The sequence below is a fragment of the Puma concolor genome, chromosome E4 (assembly GCF_028749965.1).
Source record: "Puma concolor isolate L17-30 chromosome E4, mPumCon1.1.hap2, whole genome shotgun sequence".
NCBI classification, from domain to species: Eukaryota; Metazoa; Chordata; class Mammalia; order Carnivora; family Felidae; genus Puma; species Puma concolor.
In genome coordinates this window covers 45,675,105-45,700,967 of record NC_141683.1, presented here as the reverse complement: position 1 = coordinate 45,700,967, position 25,863 = coordinate 45,675,105, and the positions used below count along the sequence as shown (strand labels likewise).

The 25,863-nt window shown below is 43.1% G+C and overlaps 1 protein-coding gene across 3 annotated transcripts in view; it reads right to left on the bottom strand.

The window, feature by feature from the left end:
* Window positions 1–25,863, bottom strand: part of RGL1 (ral guanine nucleotide dissociation stimulator like 1) — a 260,974-nt gene that overhangs the window by 112,386 nt on the left and 122,725 nt on the right. The window contains exons 1-2 of one of the 3 annotated variants that reach the window (XM_086694459.1): window positions 14,981–15,186; window positions 13,873–13,983 (exon numbers count right to left, since the gene is read on the bottom strand). The exons of 1 other annotated variant lie outside the window; for it this stretch is intronic. In XM_086694459.1, the coding sequence (XP_086550585.1) occupies window positions 13,873–13,983; window positions 14,981–15,007 (138 nt within the window). In that variant the 5' untranslated portion in view covers window positions 15,008–15,186. Of the gene's footprint in view, window positions 1–13,872; window positions 13,984–14,980; window positions 15,187–25,863 lie in introns of those variants that run through there. One more of the 3 variants, XM_086694460.1, reaches the window with a different exon arrangement.

Sequence of the window (25,863 nt, the reverse complement as noted above, 5' to 3'; positions counted from 1 at the left end):
AGCATGAGCGGGGGAGGGGCAGAGAGAGAAGGAGACACCGAAACCGAAGCAGGCTCCAGGCTCTGAGCTGCCAGCACACAGCCCGACTCGGGGCTCGAACTCACAAACTGTGAGAACATGACCCGAGCCGAAGTCGGACGCCTCAACGACTGAGCCACCCAGACGCCCCTGTGTCACATATTTTTAAGTCCCTTTTGCCAATGAATCCTGGTAAGGAGAGCACACTCTGGGAAAGTGCCCTACACAACAGGCCTGCCACAAAAATCTCAGTGAGACCTCATCATCATGTGCATAACCTTAGTGCTTATGTGCATGGAGGTTGTCAGATCCTTTTACAAAAGTGTGTTGCACAGAGCACAGCCAAATTGGCTTGACACTGGGTCAATGCAAGCTTGAAACAAATTGGAACCAACAGATTAAGACACAAGATATGTGAAAACCCTAAGTCAACTAACTTTGGAATTCAAAGCAGAATTGGGTTCCCAAAAGTCTATCTTCAACCCATGACTCAAACCTATATGTCACCACAAAACTTATGGATTAAAACTCTAAATACCAAGTCATCTGGCATACCAGAGTTTGGTATACCAAACTCTAAATACCTCCATCTGTAGAGGTCACCATCACAGTTAAGTCAAGTTTCATAAGATCACGAAATGTGTAGTCAAGAAATGATAACAAGGGGCGCCAGGGTGGCTCAGTTGGTTAAGCATCTGACTCTTGATTTTAGCTCAGGTCATGATCTCACGGTTCATGAGATTGAGCCCCACATCTGGCTCTGTGCTAACAGCGTGGAGCCTGCTTGGGATTTTCTCTTTCCTTCTCTCTGTCTGCCCCTCCCCCACTCGGAGCTTGTTCTCTGTCTCCTTCTGTCTCTCTTCCTCTTCCTCTTCCTCTTCCTCTCTTCCTCTTCTCTTCCTTTCTGTCCTCTCTGCCCCTTCCCTGCTTGCTGTCTGTCTCTCAAAATAAATAAACTTAAAAAGATGATAGTAAAAATGAGGCAAAAGCAGCACTTTCCTTTTTCATGGTGTCATTAGTTGAAGTTTAAAACAGAAATTGAATCTAGCTTATTCAATACTTTCCTTTTTGTTTCAGAAATGGGATTTACAACATTCCCAAATGGTAAAAAAAAAAAAAAAAAAAGTCATAAAGATACACGTTTTTTAATAGAGATAAGGTCAAACAATTTATGAGATGCTTACTGGGTACCAAGTGTGGCTCAGATATGGTCCCAGGTGATGAGAATACAAAGACTGGTTAAATACGGTCCCCACCCCTGAAGCGCACAAATGAACAGGGCAAAGAGAAAAAAATGTATAAATAAAAGGATACGTTGTGTTAAGTGCTGTAATAGAGCTTTTGGTAAAGCACTAAGGAGACCCAGATGAAAGAAAGCGTAATTATTCCAGAAAAGGGATCAGGAAGGCTGGAAGAGTAAAGACGATATTTGAGCTGGGACTTGAAAGGTAAGCGGGAGTTCATCAGTCAATCAGGGAACAGAAAAGCACTTCAGGCTGATGGTGGCATAAGCAGTGACAGGAGGAAGTCAGAGCTGCACGTAAACATGGCCGTCACTATTGATAATGAAATCTGTAACTCTGGATTCTCAAGTCAGAAGGCAGCTAGTTCTTTTCTTGAGACATAGCCACATAGGGAGCTGGAGGGACAGATGGAAGGAAACCTTTTAAACCTTCCTCAACCCTGTTGCTGTAACTCTCAGCAAAACAAGGAGTTCGGGTTAAGGTTTGGGGCTGAAATCAGAGCTGCTACCCGTCAGCACGTTTTGGTCCAGCCACCTGAAATTGCACAAGTCTTTATCCCTCGGGCAGACACTCATTTGTGGACTGTCAACATTGGATAGAAAATCATTTTCGTAAAGAATATCACAATCCTCTAACACTAATCAAAGAATGTTCATGAAGAAACATTTTAATCAACTTTAGCTCCTTAAGTAATATTTCTGTTTCTTAAGGAGCAAAATGGCAACAGGTCCCTCTGGGATGGCCACAGCAGCAAGTTGGATGAAAGCTGGTTCCTGGGGCTCAGCTGATCACAAAGTCACCGCTTTGCACACAGAGGAATGTTAAACATGTACCTTGAGTTAGGGCACAAGAGTCCCACCTCCTTTAGCAGGACAACAGAGTCAGCAGATGCGGAGAGGATTCAGTGTTTATCGGTAATGCTTAACGTGAACAAGTTACTTGTTCAGCATCTTGTGTAAGAGATTTAACTTTCATTTACAGCTCTGAGTACAAGGGTCAGTTAGCCCGTAAGTCATCTGGGAATATGTGCCAACAACAGGGAATGGATGCTGGGGTTCAAGTATCCTGAGAGAGGAGGAAAGGATCTTCAGATGCTCAGGGGGGTCCCTATATGAATAGAAGGAAGGTCAGGTTCATGGGCAAGCAGCCAGAGACCCTGTAGGCTATTTTTAATCCAGAAGAAGGACAGGAAGGGCAGGAACAACAACAAAAAAGGAACTCACACAGGAGAAATGGAAAGCAAGAAGGAAGCAACTGTAATAAGCAAATGGAAAGGCAGTAAGAAAAAAAGATCTTAAAACTAAAATTGTATTCCTAACAGGGAAGCCAGGAACACTGTAGGAAAAGGCTGAAAGAGAGGAGAAAACACAGAAAGCAACAATAGGACTACTCAAAGAAAGGATTTTAAATGCCTCCATCTTATGAGGGTCAGAGTGGGTCGGTTGGTAACATTCTTGCCTCTGGCATTAGGTCATGAGTTCAAGTCCCACATCAGTATTTGGCCTCAAATCAAGCATTGATTTTCCAGCAGCTCTGGAGGGCTGGAAGCATTTTCCATTCCTTGGTGCATTAACTTTACCACCCTTTGCTGCACCAAATTAAAAGTACCAGAAAGAAAGGGAGAATCAAAACCAGGAGCCATTATCTAAAAAAATAAAAAATTAATCATCTTGGAGAGAATAAGAATGAGAAAGAAGAAAGTTTTCATATGTAAAATATTTGCTGCATTTATCTTAGACTCCTGTGAATACGGGTATTTTTTTTTTCCCACATCCAATCTATAGAGAGAAGCCTTGTCTGCATTTTCAACGCACATAGAATATACTAGTAGTAACAATGGTAGTGGCAGAGGAAAGGCTACTCCTTGCCGAACACGAAGATATCATCAAAGTAACAGCAACTGGAAAGAAAAAAATATGGAGAAGATTCTCTCTGGGATGAGTAGAAAGGGAAGACTAAGGAACAGACCATACGTCCATCAAACACTTCGGCGGTGAGGAAAGAGAGAAAAAAAGAAATGACTTTAAGTTAAATGACGACAATGAGACCATCCTTATATTAGCATAGTATTTTACATATTAAAAAGTACTTTTATAGGGGCGCCTGGGTGGCTCAGTTGGTCAAGTGTCTGACTTTGGCTCAGGTCATGATCTCAGGGTTCATGAGTTCAAGCCCTACATCAGGCTGTCTGCTGTCAGCACAGAGCCCACTTCAGATCTTCTGTCCCCCTCTCTCCCTGCCCCTCCCCTGCTCTTTCACTCTCAAAAAAATGAGTAAACATTAAACAACACTTATTTTTTTAATATTTTTTAAAAAGCACTTTTATTTTTTTTTATTTTTATTTATTTTTTTAACGTTTATTTATTTTTTTGGGACAGAGAGAGACAGAGCATGAACGGGGGAGGGGCAGAGAGAGAGGGAGACACAGAATCGGAAACAGGCTCCAGGCTCTGAGCCATCAGCCCAGAGCCTGACGCGGGGCTCGAACTCACGGACCGTGAGATCGTGACCTGGCTGAAGTCGGACGCTTAACCGACTGCGCCACCCAGGCGCCCCTAAAAAGCACTTTTATATACATTAACTCATATGATCCTCACAATATCCACAGGCAGAAGGGAAAGCAGGTATCTTCCCCACTTCACAGATGAGGAAACTGAAGATTTAAAAAAGACACGTGACCACCTCGGGAGCAATCTGGCTCATTCCTAGTTTGGGGGTCAAGTGACCACATCAGCTAATCAATGTGTGGCATTGACTTATTTGCACTTACCGAGCTTAGTCCAAACGGTGCGAGCACAGTTTGCTAACATCCTAAAATTATGCCCAACAAGAAACGATTAGCATAATGCTGACCAATGCACAAAAGTGGTTTCCTACCCTTCTATTTTTTGGTCAGAAATATCAAATATAATTGTTAAGTACTAAAATATTTTTAAAGCATTAAAAGAAGCACAGCAATATATAGGAAAACTATATAGGAAAACTGAAGGAATTTTAAATGTGAAATATTGGAGCCTAAACAATAAATCGCCCTTCGTGGTACAAGCAGCCGGACAGAGAAAACACAATAGATATTACTTTTAATAAGCAAGGATCACTAAATACTGCCATGGCCATTCCTCTCAGATGTGCAAAATGAGAGAGTGATGTCAGGAACATGCCTTGAAGCCTTCCTAATACTTCTTAAGCAATCTGGTTTATATACAACCCTAAGCTTCAGGGGACACAGATAAGAAAGACTCCCGGGCTTCTACAAGTTTTCATGGCGGGGTTCTAAAGACAGCTCTGACGGTGGGGTCCTGACAAGAGCCCCACACTCAGTGAATGAGTGCGTGTTGTATCCTAGGCGCCACGCCAAGCACCTTACATACAAAACTCCTTCACTAATCACAGTAACCCCATCAGGAAGGAAGGTAGTGCTGGTGTCCTTCCGACAGGTAAGCAAGTCAGACTTAAAGAGGGTTGGTGACTTCATGGCTCACGCCCACACAGCTCACATGTGGCAGGTATAAGTTCTGAATTCAGGTCTGCCCGGTTCCAGAGCACAGCTGTGTGCTCTCTTAGTTGAAGTATAGTTTGACATACAATATTATGTTAGTTTCAGATGTACAGCATAGTGATTTGACAATTATATACACTATGAAATACTCACCATAATAAGCATAGTTACCATCTGTCACCATACAAAGTTTTTACATTATTGACTAGTGGCCCTTCACCAGTGCTCTGGGACCTCCCTCAACCAGAGCTCCTGCTGAAAATATCTGCAGAAAGGAAGAGCAACCAGGAGGTGCCAGCTCCCACCAAGGCTCCAACTGAGAAGAAAGAACCATGGGCGAATTCCCCATCCGGGCCTTGATGGCTCTGGGCCTTATTAAAACCTGGTTATGTCACGGGCACCTGGGGGACTCAGTCGGTTAAGCATCTGACTTGAGTTCAGGTCATGATTTCATGGTTCGTGAGATGAGTCCCACACCAGGTGAGCTTGAGCGCTGCTTCGGGTAAAAAACATGAGCCCCACTTTGGTTGAGCCCGGCTTCTTTCTCTCTCCCCATCCCCTCCCCTTCATGGGATTCTCTCTCTCTGTTTCTGCCCCTCGCTCACTTGCGCCCTCTCACTCTGTCAAAACAAAACAAAACAAAACAAAACAAAACAAACTTGGCTAAGTCATTTTTAAAATAGATATGCTCATTGTGTTGTGTCATTAGGGGGGGTCAACATGTGGATACAAAACAGCAAATGTCTTCCGTGTGCTTCACAAACTAACCAAATGCTTCCGGTTTCCTGAATTTTCTATTTAGGAGTCTCAGCTCAACAAACAATTTCAAGTGCTGCAGTCTTAATTGGAAACGTCACGAGTAAAAAAGCATTTTATTTTAAGCCAATATCTAATCCAGTTTCGATTATTTTTACTTAAACCCATTAAATGGTCTTTTGTTAGATAAAAATTGCCCACATATTCTAGCTTCATCACCAGCAGCGACAGAAGTTACTGGCATGACAAGGGTACATAACTAGGGAAGAGTGTGAACAGGAAGGTTCTAGAGAGCCTCCGCTGATATTACTGAGCAAAGACATCCTACTTTTAGCAGGAAAGTCTGGTTTTGGGTTTTCCAGTTTTCTTTAGAATTATGAAACTGGAAAGACTCGGCCTTAGCTTCACTTTTATAAAAGAGGAGAATGGATATTGAAATCAGCAGGAAACAGAATCAAGGACAAAGCTGAATTGCTCAATTCTGTGGCCAAAGGATCAAACAGACAGAAAATGTCTGGGAAGGTTACGTGGGATAAGATTAACTGTGTGGAAACGAATTCCGATGAACGGACCGCACGTGGGCACAAGCAATGAAATGCCAGAAAGTGTAGGATAAGGAGTCCGTGAGGATGAAAATACATTGAGAACCACCGACAACACAGCATCCTAGCCCCTTAGGTCACGCCCTGCAGGGCGGAAGGGAGAAGATGGCTTTGAGGAACCCCAACCACAGGGACACAAGCTGCAGCCACATCGGTGGCAAGGCCCAGGTATTTCTACAATGTTAAGCCAAAAGGACCAGTGGTGAATGACGTGATTCTCTCTTCACAGGACTCACTAAGTCTCCTCCCAGGTGGCGTCTTTTATCTCATGCTGTAAGCTTGCCCTACCTTTTATTCCCTCCTTCCCCCGTTTTTACTCTTTTTTAAACCACAGACAGTTCCTAAATGGTGCAAGTTAATCACAAAAATGACACAATTGAGGGAAAAACAAGCAAAGACATGACAAAGTCAGGCTTTGAATAATTATATAAAAGAGGCCATCCCAAGATGCAGGAGATCCTAAAAAATAAAATGTGAAAAGACATTTTAATTTAGGCCGTGTGTGTGTGTGTGTGTGTGTGTGTGTGTGTGAGAGAGAGAGAGAGAGAGAAAGAGAGAGAGAGAGAGAGAGAGGGAGAGAGAGAGGTTAAAATTGTGGTAGTGGTAAACTAGGAAAACATTAGATCTTAACCAATTGTTTTCTTTTACATGAGTGGAACTAGCAACCAGACTGAGCCTCCGAGAGCAGTGATGCCAGCAACTGGGACAAACCGTGTCAAAGAGGGGTTAAAGGCAGTGAACAGGGACAGGGAAAAGGCCAAGACATCCAACCATAAAATTTCTTGTGTCTCTAACATGACAATTATAAGTTTTAACTGCTGTTGTCTAAAATATAGCTCTATAATCACAGGCCTGTGGGTTCCATGTTTATTCTCTCTCTCTGTGGCCTACAGATTTAATTTGTTTAGTTTGTAGGGAAACAGAAGACTTACAGAGAGAGAGAGAGAGAGAGAGAGAGAGAGAAAGAGAAGAGAGAAACCACCCGCTCTTCAAAGTTCTCTGGAACCTGAGAACCAAGCTCGGCTTGCTGCCTTGTCCACAGTGAGCCTAACTGAGATTTCGTCTCTGGACAGGACACGGCAGGCACACCTGGGGCTGGTTAGGCTGCAGGGCCTTTCTGACAGGAAAGAAGGCATCTGCTAGCACATACACAGAGGAAGCCCGACTTGAAGTCTGCAGGGCATTTCACCCAATGAGCAGAAGATGATGCAGACCCCAGAAAGCCCAGTTTTTGACAAGCTCTCTGAAGCCAGGGTGCCTAAGAGCCATGCCTGCCAGGCCTCCCATCCCCCACTCCCGCCCTCCTCCTTCCTAGACTGTCCTCCCCTCACCCCACTCTGTGTCCTGCTGCCACCTTTCCATTCAGGTCCTCGTCCCTTTCCTCACTTCACCTCCAGTTTAGCCTCTTCCCTCTCCCACACCCCAGTCTGCTCCTTTCCAGAGCATTCACCCCTCAGCTGTCCATCATCTTGCTAAAATACAGATCCGGCCCTGCCACTCTGCTTAAGGCCCTTCAACGACTATCCGGCATTCAGGGCTGAGCAAACTCCACAACATAGCATTCCAGGCTCTCAGTGACGTGGCTGAGACTTTCTCTCTGGCCTCCTTTCCCGTCACCTTCCCAGAACCAGGCGTCCGTCCTTCCCTCTTCCCCATGCTGAGCCTCACACAGTGGTCTCTCCTCCAGCCTCTGTGCTTTCCTCCACCTTGTGTTCCCTGTCTCCAGCACCTACGCAGTTGTTAACTCTCCACTAAAGAGTCCTCTCTTCTATGCAGCCCTCCTGGAGTGCCCGCGCCCGACCTTCCACTTGATTTACATGATCCCCTCGGGGGTTCCCCTAACACACAGATCTTTTGCATGGCACTGATCATACTTACCTCAATATACTGTAATCAGTTTAAGTTTCTGTCTTCCCTACTACCTGTAAGTTCTTTTAGAACAAGGCTGGATTCCCAAGACTTAACATGGTGTTTGACATAACATAGGTCTTTGATGAAAAAATGAATACTACTGAAGGCTAGTTTAGCTGACTCAAACACAGATGACAGAATCATACAAACAGGCGTACAACAATAGCAGCAAGGAAGTTCATACTGAATGTGTTTACTAGCAGAGGACCCAGAAACTGCCAAAAACTCCAGACTCCAAATCAACTCTGGAGATAGCCACACCCATCAGCAACCCAAACTTGAGCTAGCTGAGCTTTTCCAATGGAATGAGGCAACATTTGGTATCTTCCCTCCATTTAACCAATACTTTCCTTGCTCTGTTTACAGAAATTTTTTTTTTCCACATCATGAGACAGGATATCATGGTGTCCCATAGTGTAACACGGTAGAAAGGTTAATGTCTTGCTATGGCATATTTTAACATAAAATGTGTAAGACAGTCACTATGAGATTCTAACTATTTAGAAGGGGGAGGTGTAAAACGAACAGACGCCATGGACAAAGGAAACTAAAGTAAGACAGGGCAGTGACAAATTTCAGCGAAGCACGGAAGGAGAAAAGCACAGTATTTGCCATATTGCTCTCCATTTCTTTCTAAATTTAAAACTTCAAGAAACTTTCTCTTTATAATTTCACATAAATAATAAAATACATTTACAATATTGACCTAACAGAATGTATACTTTAAGTATAAGGAGTCAATGTCCCTCTCATATTTATACTATTATGTATTTGCCGCAGGTAGACACATTATTTGGAACCAGCTGAGTGTCCCCTGAATTGGTGAACTGAACCGGATATTTTAATTACATGCTAAATATCTCTGACGCAGATCCCAAGAGATTTGCAAAGCAGTGAAAGGATCCAGCGTTACAGCGCTATCTCAGGCAACTGAAATGGACTGTATTTTCTTGGTTGGGGTAGGCTGCCATATTAGTGGATTGTTTTAGAAACATGTTCCCAGGGTCAGAATGAAAAAGAGGAGTTGATTCACTTACAGATGGCTGCTAAATTTTGAAATTTACTTTCTAAAGCCTAAATTCAACATTCTGCTAGACAAAAATAATGCAACCCACGGGCCTGTTTTCCTAGATGGAAACATGGATGACCAACTGTAAACCAAGGGCTCCTCTACGGCTTATCTCCTTAAAATTCTAAAGTCCTGCCCCTGAGCTTCCCAACCACACACAGTTGTAACGTTTGCCAATGCTTTTTAACTTGTGCCTTGCCTTTCTTTCTTCACCATTCAGCAATGAGACAAGTACAATGGGGTCTACTCCTTTTAAAAGGCACTGGGGAATGGTCTAGTTAATTCACTACTGTGAGTTTTTTTTCTTAAAATGAATAATCACTACCTTTGTTTGTGTCCTGCTTTGTTCCAGAAAGAATGTTAAGAGAGCTGTAATCATTACCTAATTGATTTTTCTCGCTCCCACACGCCCCTCTTCTTCTTTATAAGCTAACATCTTCGTGCTCATTGCATTTTAAATAAGGAGCAACCCATACATTCATATTTGTCAGGACAAAATTAGTCTCCCAAAAAGGGATGAAGCTTGACCCATTCATTCAACAAACATTTGTTGAGTTTCTGCCAACTAGATGGCCACGGTTCACACTTGGCCAACCTTTTTGTCCAGTGGGAGATACAAACAAGTAAACAGACCATTACAACAGAGCGAGGTGAATGCATGACAGAGAATTAGAGGATGCTCTGGAACATGCAGAGGGAGTATCTCCTCCAGACGTGGGAGATCAGAGAAGCTGTCCATAAGTGAAGTTAGCTGAAAACTTGAGGAACTAATTGAAGGCAACATGGATAGCAATACCACCAAACCACCAGGTAGAGTCAAGCCAAACAGTGGATCCAAGTGAGAGATGACTTCTCGATTCAGATGTGACAAGTGCTTATCTTGCCACTGTGCCCATACTGGCCCACAGACTGGCCACAATTCATCCTAAACACTAGGTTCTATAACAGATTTCCGGTTCCCTTTTTTTCTAAATATATTCTGCTTTCTCCTGCCTTAAATTGTTATCTTAACCAGCCTCCCAGATACCAAGCATTTCAACTCAACCCAACAAGGGCCTATGTGGGAGGCACGGTGATAAATACAGGACATAAGGAAGGGAGGAACTGGGGCCCCACCACAAGGACCGCATAACCACAGACGCATAAAACTGAGAAAAGTCATGTGACCACCCACTGACCATTCCACACCCCACAAATCTTGCTCAGGTGATCTACCACTACCAATCCTGTTTATGAAACAAATATCCCCACTTTGAATTTATCCTAGGTTTGATGCATTTTCTGTGCCCTCCATCTGTCATATTGCAAAGACAGCAGACTGCACTCCTGACGCCAAAGCCCCTTCCCTGACAGTTGGATCCTTATCCTCTGTCCATTTGAGTACTCGTCCTAAAATGGTACATTTCCTGCTTCCAGAGAATACTGATGTTCTCTCCAATCATTTCTACATATCGCTGTCCATATAAAACTGCAATACTGAGACCAAAGAAAAATAACCAGTTTTGACCATTTGCTCTTCCAAAAATCACTGAACATTCTACAAGCTAATTGAATGGTTGGATGAAATGACTTTTTAATGTCCCTTCCAATCCTGAGGTTTTATGATTCTATGACATAATTGGAGCCACTTCTCCTTGAGGGCTCTAGCTAAGAAAAGTTATCCTCGGCTAAGAAGTTATTGTAAAGGGAAAATGGGGTCAGTATTTCAATAATATTTGGTTTTTCAAAGTTTTCCAACATAACTTCACTGTCAACAGGCAAAGCTGCAGCCACATGTAGAAGTATGGCCCCAGCCCGGGCCATATTCTGTTGTATATTTTACAACCAAAGGCAGAGGGTTTTACTTCAAAAGATCAACGAAACATAAAATTTAACACACAAACCAAAAAAGAATGTTCTGAATGTTTTGGATTGTATGATACTTCCCATCTGAGGGTGCGGAATTATTTTTGCTATCCTTTCCAAATTGAATCTTAATTGTGTTTTGCGATCTGAGTACTAGAAAATACAAAAATTGTGCTCAGTCTTTTAGGCTTTTTGAATAATCTTTTTAGACATATAATGAGAGCTATGCCCACCCTCGTGTGCTACATAGTCTCATATGTATCTTTGGTGCACCATACTTCATACATCCAAAATGGAGAATTTATCAATCAGATACATATCTTCCTAACAAGTATGTCAATTTGTGGTTCAAATTATCATTCAGGATGTAAAGAAGAGAAAGTCCCATCAATCAAGTCCTGCACCACAGCTAGTATCTAAGCAAAAAGCACACCATAAGCATAAGTACACCATAAGCATCTTTGGTCTTCTGAGCTGATGTTCTCTTCCACTATTATGGAAATGGCCTGAAAGTTCCAGGCAGCTCCTGACAGCAAGGGATTAACAAACTGGGTTCGAATCCAACCTCTACCACTTCCTAGCTATGTGACCCAAAAATCAATTTAACTTCTCTAGACATTAGTTTCCTTATGGGGGGGGAGGGGGGGAAGGTATCACAACACCACCTTCCTCATAAGATTATTGACATACTTCAGTAATACCCTCACCTCCACCTCTAGTTCACCCTAACACTGGTTGCTTTGGAGAATTTTGGAAGGGCTACTGGAATGTAGGAAAACAAATATGGAGAAGCCACTCAGTCCTCAAAAGAAGGGTTTGCAATTACTATGGCTCAATTGGTTGAGTCGCATTTAATTAAGTCTGGAATTCCAAGGACAAAAACAGAGCTTCCCAACAGGACACCAAAGACAAGGAAACACGTGGGATCAGAGTTGGAAAGTTCCTAAGAACATGCTCTTGAGGTCTGGGAGGGTAACCACAAATCACACTTTGTTGCAATGGAGAAGGGACAGATTCTTCTATCCACTCTAAGAAATCTTTTCACATTGTCTCCCTCTCGATATTTCAGCTCTACTGCTAAATCCATGGTGAACCAACTCTGAACTCTGTATACATTTGAGCACACTGAGAGCAAGGAGAGAAGAGAGGCAGGGTCCAGCAACAGAAAGTGAGTGAGAATCACGACATAACTATGAACATCTCAGCGAACCATACCTTGTGTGTCTGGGGCCTATCGAGTTAACCCCTCCATTTTCCCCTGACTTATTCATTCGTTGCTGTTGTGTTTGGCTGAAAACTAAAACTGTCACCCAAGTAACATTGGTCTCCTTAGAAAGACAGGAACAACACAGCATCAGGAAACATAATGACCCTGTGAAAGGCAGCTGGTTTAGAACTTGTGAAACATTTTGAAATACCCAGACAAGCCACACCACATCAATACCACATGTAAATAAGATGCACACAACCCCCCAAAACAAAGTGAAGACTTGCCAGAACTCTGGTTCTGCTTTCCCTATCAGGTCTGCTGGGGAGGCACCGAGTGCTTTTGAAAATCATATTCCGAGTAAGGTGCCTGTTAGACAAGTGAAGACCTCTGGTCTTCAAAAGGAAGATTCCTACCTTTCCAGGCCACACCCGCAGATGTGACTAACAGTTCACTGCCCTACTGGGAGGTACCTCGGTCCCAAGTACAAAGCAGGAAAGGCCCGAGTTGAGGTAGCTGGGGACGCCCGAAGCAATGAACGCCCGTGTCAGCCGACTAGGGGACCCGGAGCAGAGGAAATCACGGCGGCTGGCCATTCTGCCTTAAACTCAGGGAGTTTTAAGTTAACGTGTTGCCTCTGGTCTCGACGTGAGGCTCTGGGCACTTTGGTTTCCTGTCCTCCTTCACATCCCGCCTTTGGTGCTCAAACACTGAATTCTGTGAAACCCAAAGCCAGTAGAGATTGGATACAAGTGCCCAATCTTCATTGCTCTCAAGTCCATCCCCTATGAAGGCTGAGTGCAGCTGGCCTGAGGCCAGGTGAGACCACACTTTATCCCCTCTATCCAGCCTACCGTGATCTTCTTTCTCAAGGCTTTTTGTATCACCTCTCACTGCTGTCTCTTGAGGATTACTTCTATCTCCAGATCAAGAATTCCTTCGTTCTTCCACATGTTGGTATTTGCTGGAGTAGCGATCCTTGTCGCCAAGCTTTCCATTTCTCACGGGGATGTGCTGAAGGAGCCATTAGGTGATAATAGATAACTCACATGATCTCAACCAAGATTTTAGAACCTTGGTGGAAAAAACTCTTGTTTATGGAAGCAGTGACTCTCCAAAGAGCCAGCACTCTGTGCACGCTACATATGAAGTCGTGGACACTAAGTGTGCATTTGTCTCCTCGCGGGCTGCAGAAAGGAGGTAACAGTGGGAAATCTGCCACCACCTCCCCCCAGTAGGCAGCAGATCGGGAATGGTCTGTGCCCTGAGCATCCTGGATACGTGGTAGAGGTACAGGAGGAGAGGGGCTCTCAGCATCAATAGGGAGAGGACAGGGAGAGAAAAAGGTGCCATATGGGCAAAACTGCTTATGGCTGTCTGCACAGAGTGCTGCTTTCTGGTCCTTGTTACTGCGTGTCACTTTCTGCCACTCCACCCCCACTCTCTTTGCCAAAAGCCTCAACATTTCTAAGAGGTTCTGAATTATTGACAAACCTAGGGAAGATGCTTTGGAAAACATTAAGTACAAAAACAGACCTGAACAGCTAGTGCAAACACTCGGTCATTGGCGGTTTCCTTTTGAAGGCCAAAAGAGAAGAAGACGACGAAGGAAAGAAAAAAGAAAAAAAAAAAAAAAGCCTGCCTCTGCTAAATAATAATGATATTCACAGAACAAGAGACTCTGCAGCTCCAAAGTTCACAGCGTCTCCAGCTTTACTCACCCCTAGCCATCTTGCTCCTTTATTGGCAGCCTGTTGAATCTGGACTCTTTTGAGGGTGACATGGTAAACAGCTCCTTCCTCTACCTCTTCACCCCAGTCCTGAATCGAGCTCTGCCAGGGGATGGGATAAAGAGAAAGAAAAAGAGTATTTTTTTTTTTTTTCCTCTCTGCTAACCACAATCTATCCCAGCTGCTTTACTGCTTACACCAGCACTCAGGGCACAAGACGGGCTGTTCAAAATAAATATTACAATCAGAGCAATACAAGACACATTGCGATAGAAGGAATGCTGAAATTTTCTTGGACCCCAGCCCTTTCCTGTGGTATCAAGATCCCTGGACTTTTCCATGTAGTTATTTTTCCTACACTCACTCACACAACTTAGGGGGTTTTCTTAAGTCTTTTTCCCCCCTCCTTCTTTAAGACACTATGATTTAATCCTGATTAACACCTCCCCCCACTTAAGTGAAAAGAAAAATAATTCGTTGGTACAAAGTCTGTACTACTTTTATAAGTGGCTCAGTTACTTGAGCATACTACATTTGAAACTCGGGCACAAACAAGTGTCTAAAACGCCAGGAGCCCTGACTCCCTTGGAAGTGAAACGCTCCCCGTGTCTTTTTCTCCTCTTGCTGTGCTGGGACCCAAAAAGTTAGCGGGGTTGGAGGTAAAAAGTGTTTATTTCCGGAAAAGAATCTGGCAAGTGCAGAAAAAGCAACACATCATCATGCAGCCGCAAGTGAAAGGCGTGCGCGACCCCCTGGACTTCCACGTCCCCAGCTACAGCCCGAGTGGTGTTAAAGAGCCGCCGGGGCGCGGGAGCGCTCCCGGGTTCACCCCGACTAACAGTCTTCTGTCCTTAAAAGTTTCCCTTTCCCGACAAACATCTGCCCCACACACACCAGAGGCAACTGCCGACAAAGTAGGTGTCGTTGAAAAGAAGACACGCCGAGAGGAAAGCGTACAAAGCGGAGCGAGGCAGCCTCAGCTCCCAAGTAGGGGATCGGATGGCCCCGTCCGCTCCGAGAGAGTCCAAAACACACCCGGAGAAAGCGGCAGAAGATTCCCCACCAGAGAAGCCTCGGGAGAAGGCAGAGCTCTCTTTACCATTTTAGCTTGCCAAAGCAATTTCATTCTCAGTTTTCTCTTCGGTCCGCGGCCGCGGCATCCTGCGCCCCGCTCCGGGCCCAACGCGGTCTCGGCCGGCGCGCCCGCCGCGCCCCCAGCCCCACCGCCCGCGCGCCCGCCGCGCCCCGAGCGAGCACAGACCCGCGCGCTGCCCCCGCCGCCGCCGCCGGTGCGCGCGACTCGGGCCACAAAGGGAGCGCGGCGAGCGAGGGCGCCGCAGACTCCTCCCCGCGCCGCTCCGCCGCTCCGTGATGTCAGGCTTTCCTGTTTGTGCTCCGAGCACACTCTCCCTTTCTCAAATCCCATGCATAAAGTTAGCATGCAGTAGTTTCTCCGGCCCCGAAGGCGATCGGGACACAAGCCTTTCAAGGTGCTCAGGTTTCCTGGACGGTCACCAGGTGCCAAGAAAACACCCCGCGCTGTGTGTGTGTGTGTGGGGGGGGGGGGGGTCCGGGGGGTCCGAGTGTGTGTCCTCTTCCTTTGCTAAGAGATAAAGGGGGAGCGGGCAGAGCCAAAAGGATGGGAGGAGAGGGTCGGGAAAACTTTTGTTACCTACTGAATTTAGGTTAAATCAGAGCTGCCCCCAAAGAGAGGGGCAGTACTAGAAGCCAGGAAGTTTTTCATTAGGGCAAAAAAGAAACGGTCAGAGGATATTCCAAAACCCATGCCCAGGGGCCCTACCCGGTCGCGCATCAGCACGCTGCCAACAGGAAATTGCTCTGGACTTCTTTCTGCCACCCATTATGATAAGGCTCATCCACAGTAACTGGCCATCGTGGGTGGGAAGGGGACAAAGCAGAATAGGGTTTTGCTGGGGCTGACAGAGTGGAAAGTGGGCCATCAGTGGCCCTGGAGGTTCTGTGAGTCTTTGTGAGACAGCCATCAGTTGAGTTGTCCCTACTGTAGGGACACAGCGGGATAGTAACAGCAAGGACAGAGCCCTTCCCGAGGAGACTGTTAGAGGGAGTTTTGTCATAACAGAAAGATCTACTACCAGGACAAAAGATTATAACATCTCTTAGATCCAGTTTTAATAAATCAACAGCATAATACCAGATGATAATATAATCAAAATGGCACGTGACAGAATTCCATGCCAATTCCAAAAAAAAAATCCTCAGAGCTCACATCTTATACTAGTTGAATTTAATCACCTTTCAATTTGTTTTTAAAGACCTCTCACTAATTGCCATGCTAAGGCATAAGGCTAGGATTTGGTTCATAATAAATATATCATGAACTGAAAAGCTAGAGAGTCATGTGTACCGATGTTCCCAGGAGAACAGAATAAATGACAGTGAAAACACATCAAGGAGAAACAAAAGGATTTGGACATTCAAGAACATCTTGAAGTCACTCAGCCAAGTTCCTCTTATACAACGAGAACCTACCCAGCTCAGTAACTGTGGAGACAGTGAATGCTCTTTTTATGAAACTGAAGTGATTGTTTCTATAATTTAAAAAAAAAAAAAAAAAGGAACAGCACATAGACCAGATCCTCCTTGTGATCAGCAGGATAGAGTGTCCCCAGTGTCTAGAGGAAAATCATGTGGACTCCCTACCTGCCCCACCTTCTTATGCCATCCTCAGGCCCCCTGGCCCACCCTTAGAGGACCTACCTATTCCGTGATCTCAAAGACCTCAAGATGCACCTGAGGACAGTTAAGCCAGCCATTAGTTAATTTCACCACTACTGTAACCTGATTTGGGCTGTAAATTTGGAGATTACTGCAAAATTTTCACTTCAGGGACATCAAGCAGTTTCTCAGCCTTGCCTGTCCCGTGCAGCCTTCCCAGACAGGGCAGCTTATAATTCATAATGCTCCACTCCGGTTTCAGATCTTGTCACCCTCTTCTCCACCAATTCTCTGGCTGGCCACCTGGTGTACAGAGTGAAAACACAGGCTTCAAGGCAAGTGGATCCAGCTTCAGATCCACACTTACGTTGAGAGTGAAGTTGGAGGCACCTGGGTGGCTCAGTCGGCTAAGCATGCAACTCTTGACTTCAGCTCAGGTCATGATCTTACAGTTCGTGGGTTGGAGCCCTGCATCAGGCTCCTCACTGACAGTGCAGAGCTTGCTTGGGATTCTCCCTCTTCCTCTCTCCACCCCTTCCCTGCTTGTGCTCTCTTGGAAAAGAAACAAAAAGAAAAGAAAGAAAAAGAAAAAGAATGACCTTGGGCGCTACCTCCCTGAGCCTTAGTTTCCTCATCTGTAAAAAGGGACAAACATCTACCTCCTCACAGAGTTCGAAAAAGGATTAAATGAAATATGTATGCAAAGTATCTAGCAAATGGTAAGTAATCAAAAAGTTCTATTCCCTTATTATTGCATTTCTTCCCAAACTGTATTTTTTTCCAGACTCACTGAAAAGTTATATATGTATGCAGTGTGGAGAACCCTGAAATCATGTCTTCTTACTAAATTGCATTATAATTTCAGAGAGGTTTTCCAAGAATAACTGTTTTTATTTATATCTGATAATGTATGTGATGTTGTTCAAATGCTTAACCACACACACACACACACACACACACACACACACACAGGTCTGGTTATACTAGATAGTGCATTAAGTGTTGCATTTTACAATTTTTAAAATATTCATTTAAAAATATTTCACCTGTAGGCAGCTCAGACAGTATTACCTTATTACACATACCTTTGGGTTAAAATACTCCTGTCAAATATGTGGGAAGGATAAACCAGTAAGCCATTTATAATTAAGTTTGAATTTATTTACCAGATTAGCTTGCCCATGATCTGGCAGGGTCCTAGAGGACAGGTCAAGTTTTGTTAAAAGGAGATCAGCAATGTTCTGTAATTTTCAGTGTATGAGTCTTTCATTTCTTTGGCTTAGTTTATTCCTAAGTTTTTATTCTTTTTGATGCTATTGTGAATGGGATTATTTTCTTAATTTCATTTTTGGACTGTTGGTTGTTCTTATATAGAAATGCAATTGATTTTTATACTCTGATCTGGCATCCTATAACCTTATTGAATTCATTTATTCTAAAAATTCACTTGTGGACACAAATAAACAAAAATACATCTTGTGTTCATAGATTTGAAAACTTAATTATTGTTAAAATATCCATACTACCCCAAGCAATCTACAAATTCAATGCAATCCCTAACAAAAACGCAATAGCATTTTTTACAGAAATAAAAAAAAAAAATCCTAAAATTCATATGGAACCAGAAAGGACACTAAAAAGCCAAAGCAATCTTGAAAACAAAGAACAAAGTTGGAGGTGTCACATTTTCCAGTTTCAAAACATATTAATAAGCTATAGTAATCAAAACAGTGTGGAACTGGTATACGATAGACAAATAATGGACCAATGGAATCTAAGAGAGCCCAGAAATAAACCCACACATATACAGTCAAGTGATCTCTGAAAAGGGTGCCAAGAACAAACAATGGGGAAAGGACAGTCTCTTCAACAATGGTTCTGGGTAAACTGGATAATCACTAAACTCCTAGAATGCATAGAGGAAAAGCTTCATGACATTGGTCATGGCAATGGTTTCATGGATATGACACCAAAAGCACAGGCAACAAAAATGAAAATAGATGAGCAAGACTAGATCAAACTAAAAAGCTTCTACACAGCAAAGGAAACAATCAACAGAATGAAAAGGCAACATATCATAAAGAAGAAAATATCTGCAAACAACATAGCTGATAAGGAATTAAAATCCACAAGAAATAAGAAACTTCTACAAATCAACAAAACAAACAAATAAAATAATCCAATTTAAAAATGGCCAAAGGACTTGAATAAACATTTCTCCAAAGAAGAGATACAAATGGCCAACAGACATATGAAAAGATGCTCAACATGACTAATCATCAGGGAGACGCAAGTCAAAACCACAATAAGATATCACCTCACACCTATTAGGATGGCCATTATTCAAACAAACAAAGAAAAAAAACGTTGGCTGGGATGTGGAGAAAAGGGAAACTTTGTATACTGTTTGTAGGAATATAAATTGGTACAGCCATTATGGTAAACATTTCAGAGTTGACTCGATAAACTAAAAATAGAACTACCTCATGACCCAGCAATCCCACCCCTGGGTGTTCATCCTAAATAACTGAAACCAGGATCTCAAAGAGACATTTGCATTTCCACGTTCATTACCCACTATTCATAATAGCCGAGACGTGGTAACAACCTAACCGTCCATCAATGGATGGATGAATGAAGAAAATGTGATATGTACATACCTACAACAGAATATTACTCAGCTGTAAAAAAGGAGGAAATCCTGTCATTTGCCTACACCATGGATGGACCTTGAGAACATAATGCTAAGTGAAATAAGCCAGTCACAGAAGGACAAGTACTGCATGATTTCACTTACGTGAGCTATCGAAAATAGTCAGACTCCTAGAAGCAGAAAGTAACGGTGGTTCTTGTCAGCAACTGGGGGAAGGGAGAAACAGGGAGTTGCTGTTCAATGTGTATAAAGTTTCAGATATTTAAGATGAAAAAGTTCTGGAGATCTACTGTATAACATTGTGCTTACAGTTAACATTATGTACACTTAAAAATTTGGTGTGTGGTCTATTCTTAAAGCATAGGATACTGCTAGGAATAGTTGCCTATTTGGTTGCCTATTTCTGTTGCCATATTTGGTGGTCACTGATAAGTCCGTAGCAATACAAGGATTCTAGGATGTCACATGAGAGAAGGAAGATATATAGAAGAACCCCAAATTGGAGGACGAAACTTGCTTACTTTACAGTTTCACCAGAGCCAATAGAGAGCCGGTTAAGAGCAAATATAAGCAGGGGCACCTGGGTGGCTCAGTCAGTTAAGCGTCCAACTTCAGCTCAGGTCATGATCTCATAGTTCATGGGTTTGAGCCCCCCATCAGGCTCTGTACTGACAGCTCAGAACCTGGAGCCTGCTTCAGATGTGCTCTCTCTCTCTCTCTCTCTCTCTCTCTCTCTCTCTCTCTCTCTCCCTCTCTCTCAAAAATAAATAAACACTAAAAAAAGAGAGCAAATATAAGCAGCAGATTCTTTAAGAGAATGTATCTACAAGTGGAAATACGTAGTTTACATATTCTCTTCATTCATGTATCTATTCACTGGCCTCTCTGACACCACACTTTCCTAGATTTTATTCTACCTCTCTGGCTGCAAGAAAAAGTGAAAAATACAAAAGCTATGTATACTTACATAGGCAGCATGCCATGGAGTAATACTTATGTGCCTGGCTAAATGAGGGGGCATCTGAGAGTCAGAGTTTGAATCTGAGTTCTAGAGGCTTCCAACCAAGTGTCTGACCCTCACTTCTCACAGCATGAGTGTCCTCATCTGTCCCCTTCAAGCTCATCATGAGTGTTAAATAAACTATACTATGTAAAACACCTAACATAATAAACTATGCTGTATAAAACACCTAATCGAGTTCTTGGGATTTAAGAGGCCTTGAATAAAAATGTATCTCCTTCCCTCCCTACCCCCCACATGTTCCTGGCATGTTCTTTACAAGTTTGCTTGTTTCCTTGTTTTCTTGGATAGTAAGTTGTAATGCATGACAGAAAAATAAAGGCAGTGCAAGTATAATGGACATTGTACGTGGAAATAAGTACTGACACACTTGTCTTGAAACTGGCAATATCAGCATAAGATGGTAAGAAATGGGAAGGCCTTGGTTTTGTCCTCAAAGTCAATGCCAGACTATAATGTCCTATGACCAGTCAAAGGTTTAGGGGTGCCTGGGTGGCTCAGTCGGTTGAGCATCCGACTTCAGCTCAGGTCATGATCTCGCAGTTTGTGAGTTCGAGCCCCACGTCAGGCTCTGTGCTGACAGCTCAGAGCCTGGAGCCTGCTTCTGATTCTGTGTCTCCCTCTCTCTCTGCCCCTCCCCCGCTCATGCTCTGTCTCTCTCTCTCTGTCAAAAATTTAAAAAAAATAATAAAACATTAACAAAATTTTTTTTTAAAGTTTAGAGGAAAAACGGTCCTAAGAAAGCAATAACAACAACAACAAATATGGGAAGAAAACTAAAAAGTGAGAGGTCAGGATTCTCCTTCCACACCTTAGGAGTGCTGGGTGCTTATCATTATCCCTCTACTTGCCCACAGCCCTTACCTAAACAGATGAGTTTGAGAACCTTTCCCACTTTTGAGCAAAATCGATAATAGCCATTGTGCAATATTTTATTTACAAACCATATCTTCCGCAATATGTAGTTCCCTAAAACTTTTTGGTAGGGGACATAAGCACACGAACCTGCCAACTCTCGACTCCTTTCCTCCAACAACATCTATGTATGGTCAAACTGCAGACACCTTAATCCTTTCAACATCCCTATGAAATGCTTCTTCCTCTTTTCCAGTCTCGCAGGCTGTGTTGTTCATCAAAGAACTTTCCATAGTCATCTCCCCACAATCAGCAGGGTATCCTGCTATGGTTGTTCCTAGCTCTGCTAACCGGTGTTGCCCCATTCACCTACTCTTTGCTTGAGCTTTCAACCTTGCCTTGCAAAGGGTAAGAACCGGTCATGCTTGGTCAAAGATGATTTGCTTCCATTTTCTGAGGTCCCCAAGTAATCTTACTAATTATCATAGGGATACCATAAGTTAACATTCTCAATGCTCTGTTATTAGGTTTTCTTATTTAGGCAAGTGAATTACAAGCCAGTTTTAGACAGACTCATTACAACTAAAGAAGAGGCTGCCATAGGAGGCAGAGAAGTGGAGACAGAAGAAACACAAACAAATAGCACCAGACAGATGGCAGGCCAAAGGCAAAGGACTCCTCTGACCATTACGGCAAACATTTTTCAATTAATAGTTTACCAATTGCTGGCAGTTACTCTTAATTGATGTTGATGATGCTTGCCTGAGGAAGAAGTTGGTTAGTGGAATACTATTTGTAACTTGGGCTAACGAGCATGATTACCTCATCTAATTATAGATTTCTGTAAAAGAAAAAAGGACAACAGAGGTTTATTCACGTGGTTGAAAAGATCAAAACATGCAACAGTCAGCTCAGACATAACGCCAGGTCTGTGTGATATATAATCAAACATCCTGCAAAGTGGAGAATGGGGGACCTGATGCCATGTAGGGCTTTGACCAAGATTCTGGAAGGAGCTTCTGGGCAATTAGCCTAATCGTACCTTGTTTCAGCGCTAAAGGAACATCCTTTTTCTGTAATAAAGGTAATGGAATAGTACTGAAAGCTCGAATGAACTAGAACTGCTGTAAACATAGTGGCTAAGAGTGAGGGCTGCAGTCAGAAACACCTAGATTTGAGTCCTAGATCCATCACTCCTCTCTGAAGCAAGGTCTTTAACATCTCTAAATCCATACAAAATAGGGATACAAAACACCTTCCTCACTGGCCCATACTGAGAAGTAAATGAGATAATACACATCAGGGCTTTAGCACAGTAAATTCTGAGCTAACATTGTCTGTTGTTATTCATCAGATCAACAATTTGCAAAAGCTAAAGGAGACTGATTATATTACAACTCAGACCCATACATCAAGTAACTCAAGATTTTGCAGTTTGAAGCTAAAACTTCATGATGCAGTGAACCTAGAAAGAACTCAAAGCCCCCACAAACTGTTCAGTCATTGAGTACCATTTACTGAGCTGCTACACAGCACAGAAAGATACTGTGCCTGGTATTCTTTTTTTTTTTTTTTTAATTTTTTTTTTTTACGTTTATTTATTGAGGCAGAGAGAGACAGAGCATGAACAGGGGAGGATCAGAGAGAGAGGGAGACACAGAATCTGAAACAGGCTCCAGGCTCTGAGCAGTCAGCACAGAGCCCGATGCGGGGCTCGAACTCACGGACCGTGAGATCATGACCTGAGCCGAAGTCGGACACTTAACCGACTGAGCCACCCAGGCGCCCCAGTGTGCCTGGTATTCTTGCCCACCTCCTTCTACCTCCACATAGTGATATTTTCAAATCGCCATAACATCCCCTCCTATTCTTAAATCCCTCTGATAGCTCCCCATTGTTAAGGATAAAAACCAAAATCCTTTTCATATTCCACAGGGTCTTGCCTAGGCTGGCCCCTGCCTACCTCTCCTGACTCCTCCCATGTACTTTACATACATGCTCTGGGCTCCAGCAACCCAGCCATCTTTCAATATCTTGACTATATCTGGTCCCGGTCCATGACAGAGGCTTTACACATGTGATTCTCCTTTTGGGGACATCCCTCCCTCTTCTCAAAGCTCTCCCAACTGGGTTAAATTGCCCCTATTATGTGCTCTCATGGCACCATGTTCCTCTCTTTGTCACCACAGCCGTAATTTTACATTTCATTGTATGATCTTTTGATAAATATCTGTTTCCCCCAAACTCCATGAAGGCAGAGGTAATTAAATTCTTTCTCATCATTGTTTTCTAGTACCTCCCACAGCACCTAGCACATGATAGGTAAATAGATGTAAATAACTGTGATCGATTGCTAGATACAGACACATAAAGCCACGCTGTACATTCCGTAAGTGCTTTGTAATTGCTGCTGAGTGATATAAATAAATCTCAGATATTGTCTCTACCTTAAGGTTGTTTATACTCTGAAAGCAGAGAAAAGACATAAAAGGATAAAATGAAAAATTACCCATAGAGCCACAGATCAGCAAGTACAGATTAAGAGAACAGGGTCCACTGAGCGATGTGTCACTGAGAGGACACCAACAACCTCGATCAGGAGGCACTCATTCATACAGTTTTTATTGAGATTGTGTTAACCACCACTTTGAAGACAAAGAGAAACATGAACTAGGAGGAAGAAGTGGAGGACTTTCAGTAGGAGAGATGGCAGGTCAAAGGATGGTATTTGGTTGGAGAAGAGACTCAGACATTGAAGGGACATGAGGTTTGGATAAAGTACCCAGGTGGCAGAGATTCTTGCATTTTTTGTAAAAGAATATCGAAATGATACAACAGAGGGTGAACAAGGCGATTGTAATACTTGTCCACAGGTGAGTCGGGGATCGGTGGGGAGACAGCTCGGAGGTAGAGCGATGTGATAGGAAGCAATAAGGTAAAGTACATGCCAAACAGCTAACACCGAGGCTGAGGCCAGGGCTTTGAACTAAAGAAATGAATCAGGGTTGACGTTTTGGAAAAATGAATGTTGCAGCTTAATGATAGGCAGCGTGTTGCAATGAAATGAGAGGGGAAAGAACAGACCTGCAAGGCTTTAAGAATGGCACACTGGGATTGTCGAGGGGACATTAAAATAAAGAGAAAATGGGAAGGACTTTCTGCTTTGGGGAAAAAAAAAATATTACCAGTTCAGATCTGGGGGGAAAGAAAAATAAGATATTGAAGATAAAGACTAGAAATGAAGAAAGTAGTTGCAAGTTAGTAATGTATACAGGAAGTTGTCTGAAAGCATGACTTCACATGATTCCTCCTCAGTGGAGAAGCAGAATCTAAACAGTGTCAAGATGCACCCACAACTGAACACCAAACAAAAATAACCAGAGAGAGGAGCAAGAGGGAAAGAAAAAACAAGTAGAGCTTGAGTTATGGAAACTAACACTGAAGGGAAGCTCATTGTGACTAAAACTTCTCAAATACATGAAAGTCAGACCTGGAATACAGTCAGTGGACTGTAGAATACTTCAAATGATAAGCAGTTTATCTTCTGTCATTATCGCAAGAAGCTATACATATTTTTAAGAGGGTTTTCCCTGTGTAAAAACATACAATTTTTTTTTTAAAAACTTATCACCGGTTATTCTATTCTGTGACACTCTTCAATAAAATGTAACCAAAGTTAATTGAAAGTCTTACTGTGGTCAGTTACATAACACCAGGATTGCTGAATAGCTTAAATGCAGTGTTTTCCCAGAAATATTTGTCTTTTGGACGAAACCAAGAATGGAAAGTTTCTGCCTTAAAGGAGAACTTTTGAGAAGGTGGAAAGAAAAGAAAACCATATATAACAGAAATATGACTTTTAACAACAATTAACCAATATGCTGCAAGTAGAGGAACTACTCACACAGAAACACACAAAAACACAAAGAAAAGTGGATTTTACCGCTTTAGAGAGTTGATTGTGGATTGTATATCAATTAGATAATGTCTTTTTAAAAAGCAGAAAATATCTCACAGATTGCCTTTGCCAGGAACAAATTTAGGCACATCTTTGGTTCTTATTACTTTCGTGTTAAGCTGGAAGAGTCAATTCAGGCTAACCCATACTGATTCTGCTTTGTATAAGACATGAAGTGAGGTCTACAGGACGAAAATGTGTTTCATTTGGGGCAGGAGAGGGGGTGGAGTTATTACCTTGGTTTATTCAGGATTTTCTAGATAGGCGAATAGCTGCTGCTCTAGAAAGCTGCCCATAGCCCTCACTCCTACCCTGGTTTTCCCTCAAAGATAATGTGCGTGCACCTGTACATGCCTGTGTGTGTTGCAGAATGAGGAGTTTGGGGTGGATGTAGGGCAAGGTGGAATATTAGGTGGTGTACGTGTGTTGTAGGAGGAAGAACTGGTAGGTTGGCCTTCATCTTGAACTTTAATCACAGAAGATGACTTCTCTCCGAAATAACAGAAGGGCACTGTAAAGAAATGATGGCACAATTGTCAGTTACGTAGCAACCTTATGACAAAACAAGTAACTTTGTTCCTGTAACCAAATAGGTCATATATTTTACATTATACAAAGGAATTTCTCTCCTGTGACTGGCCAGGACTCCCTCCTATGAAATTAGCACACCCTGTGTCTCAGGAAACCACACCACCCTTGGCTGAAGCCTGTATGATCTTAGCATGAAGACCAGCAGGTGTTCTTGGCATACGAGCCCAACTTGCGCTGTTTGCGGCCTTCCCCACCCGAAAAGGCTTG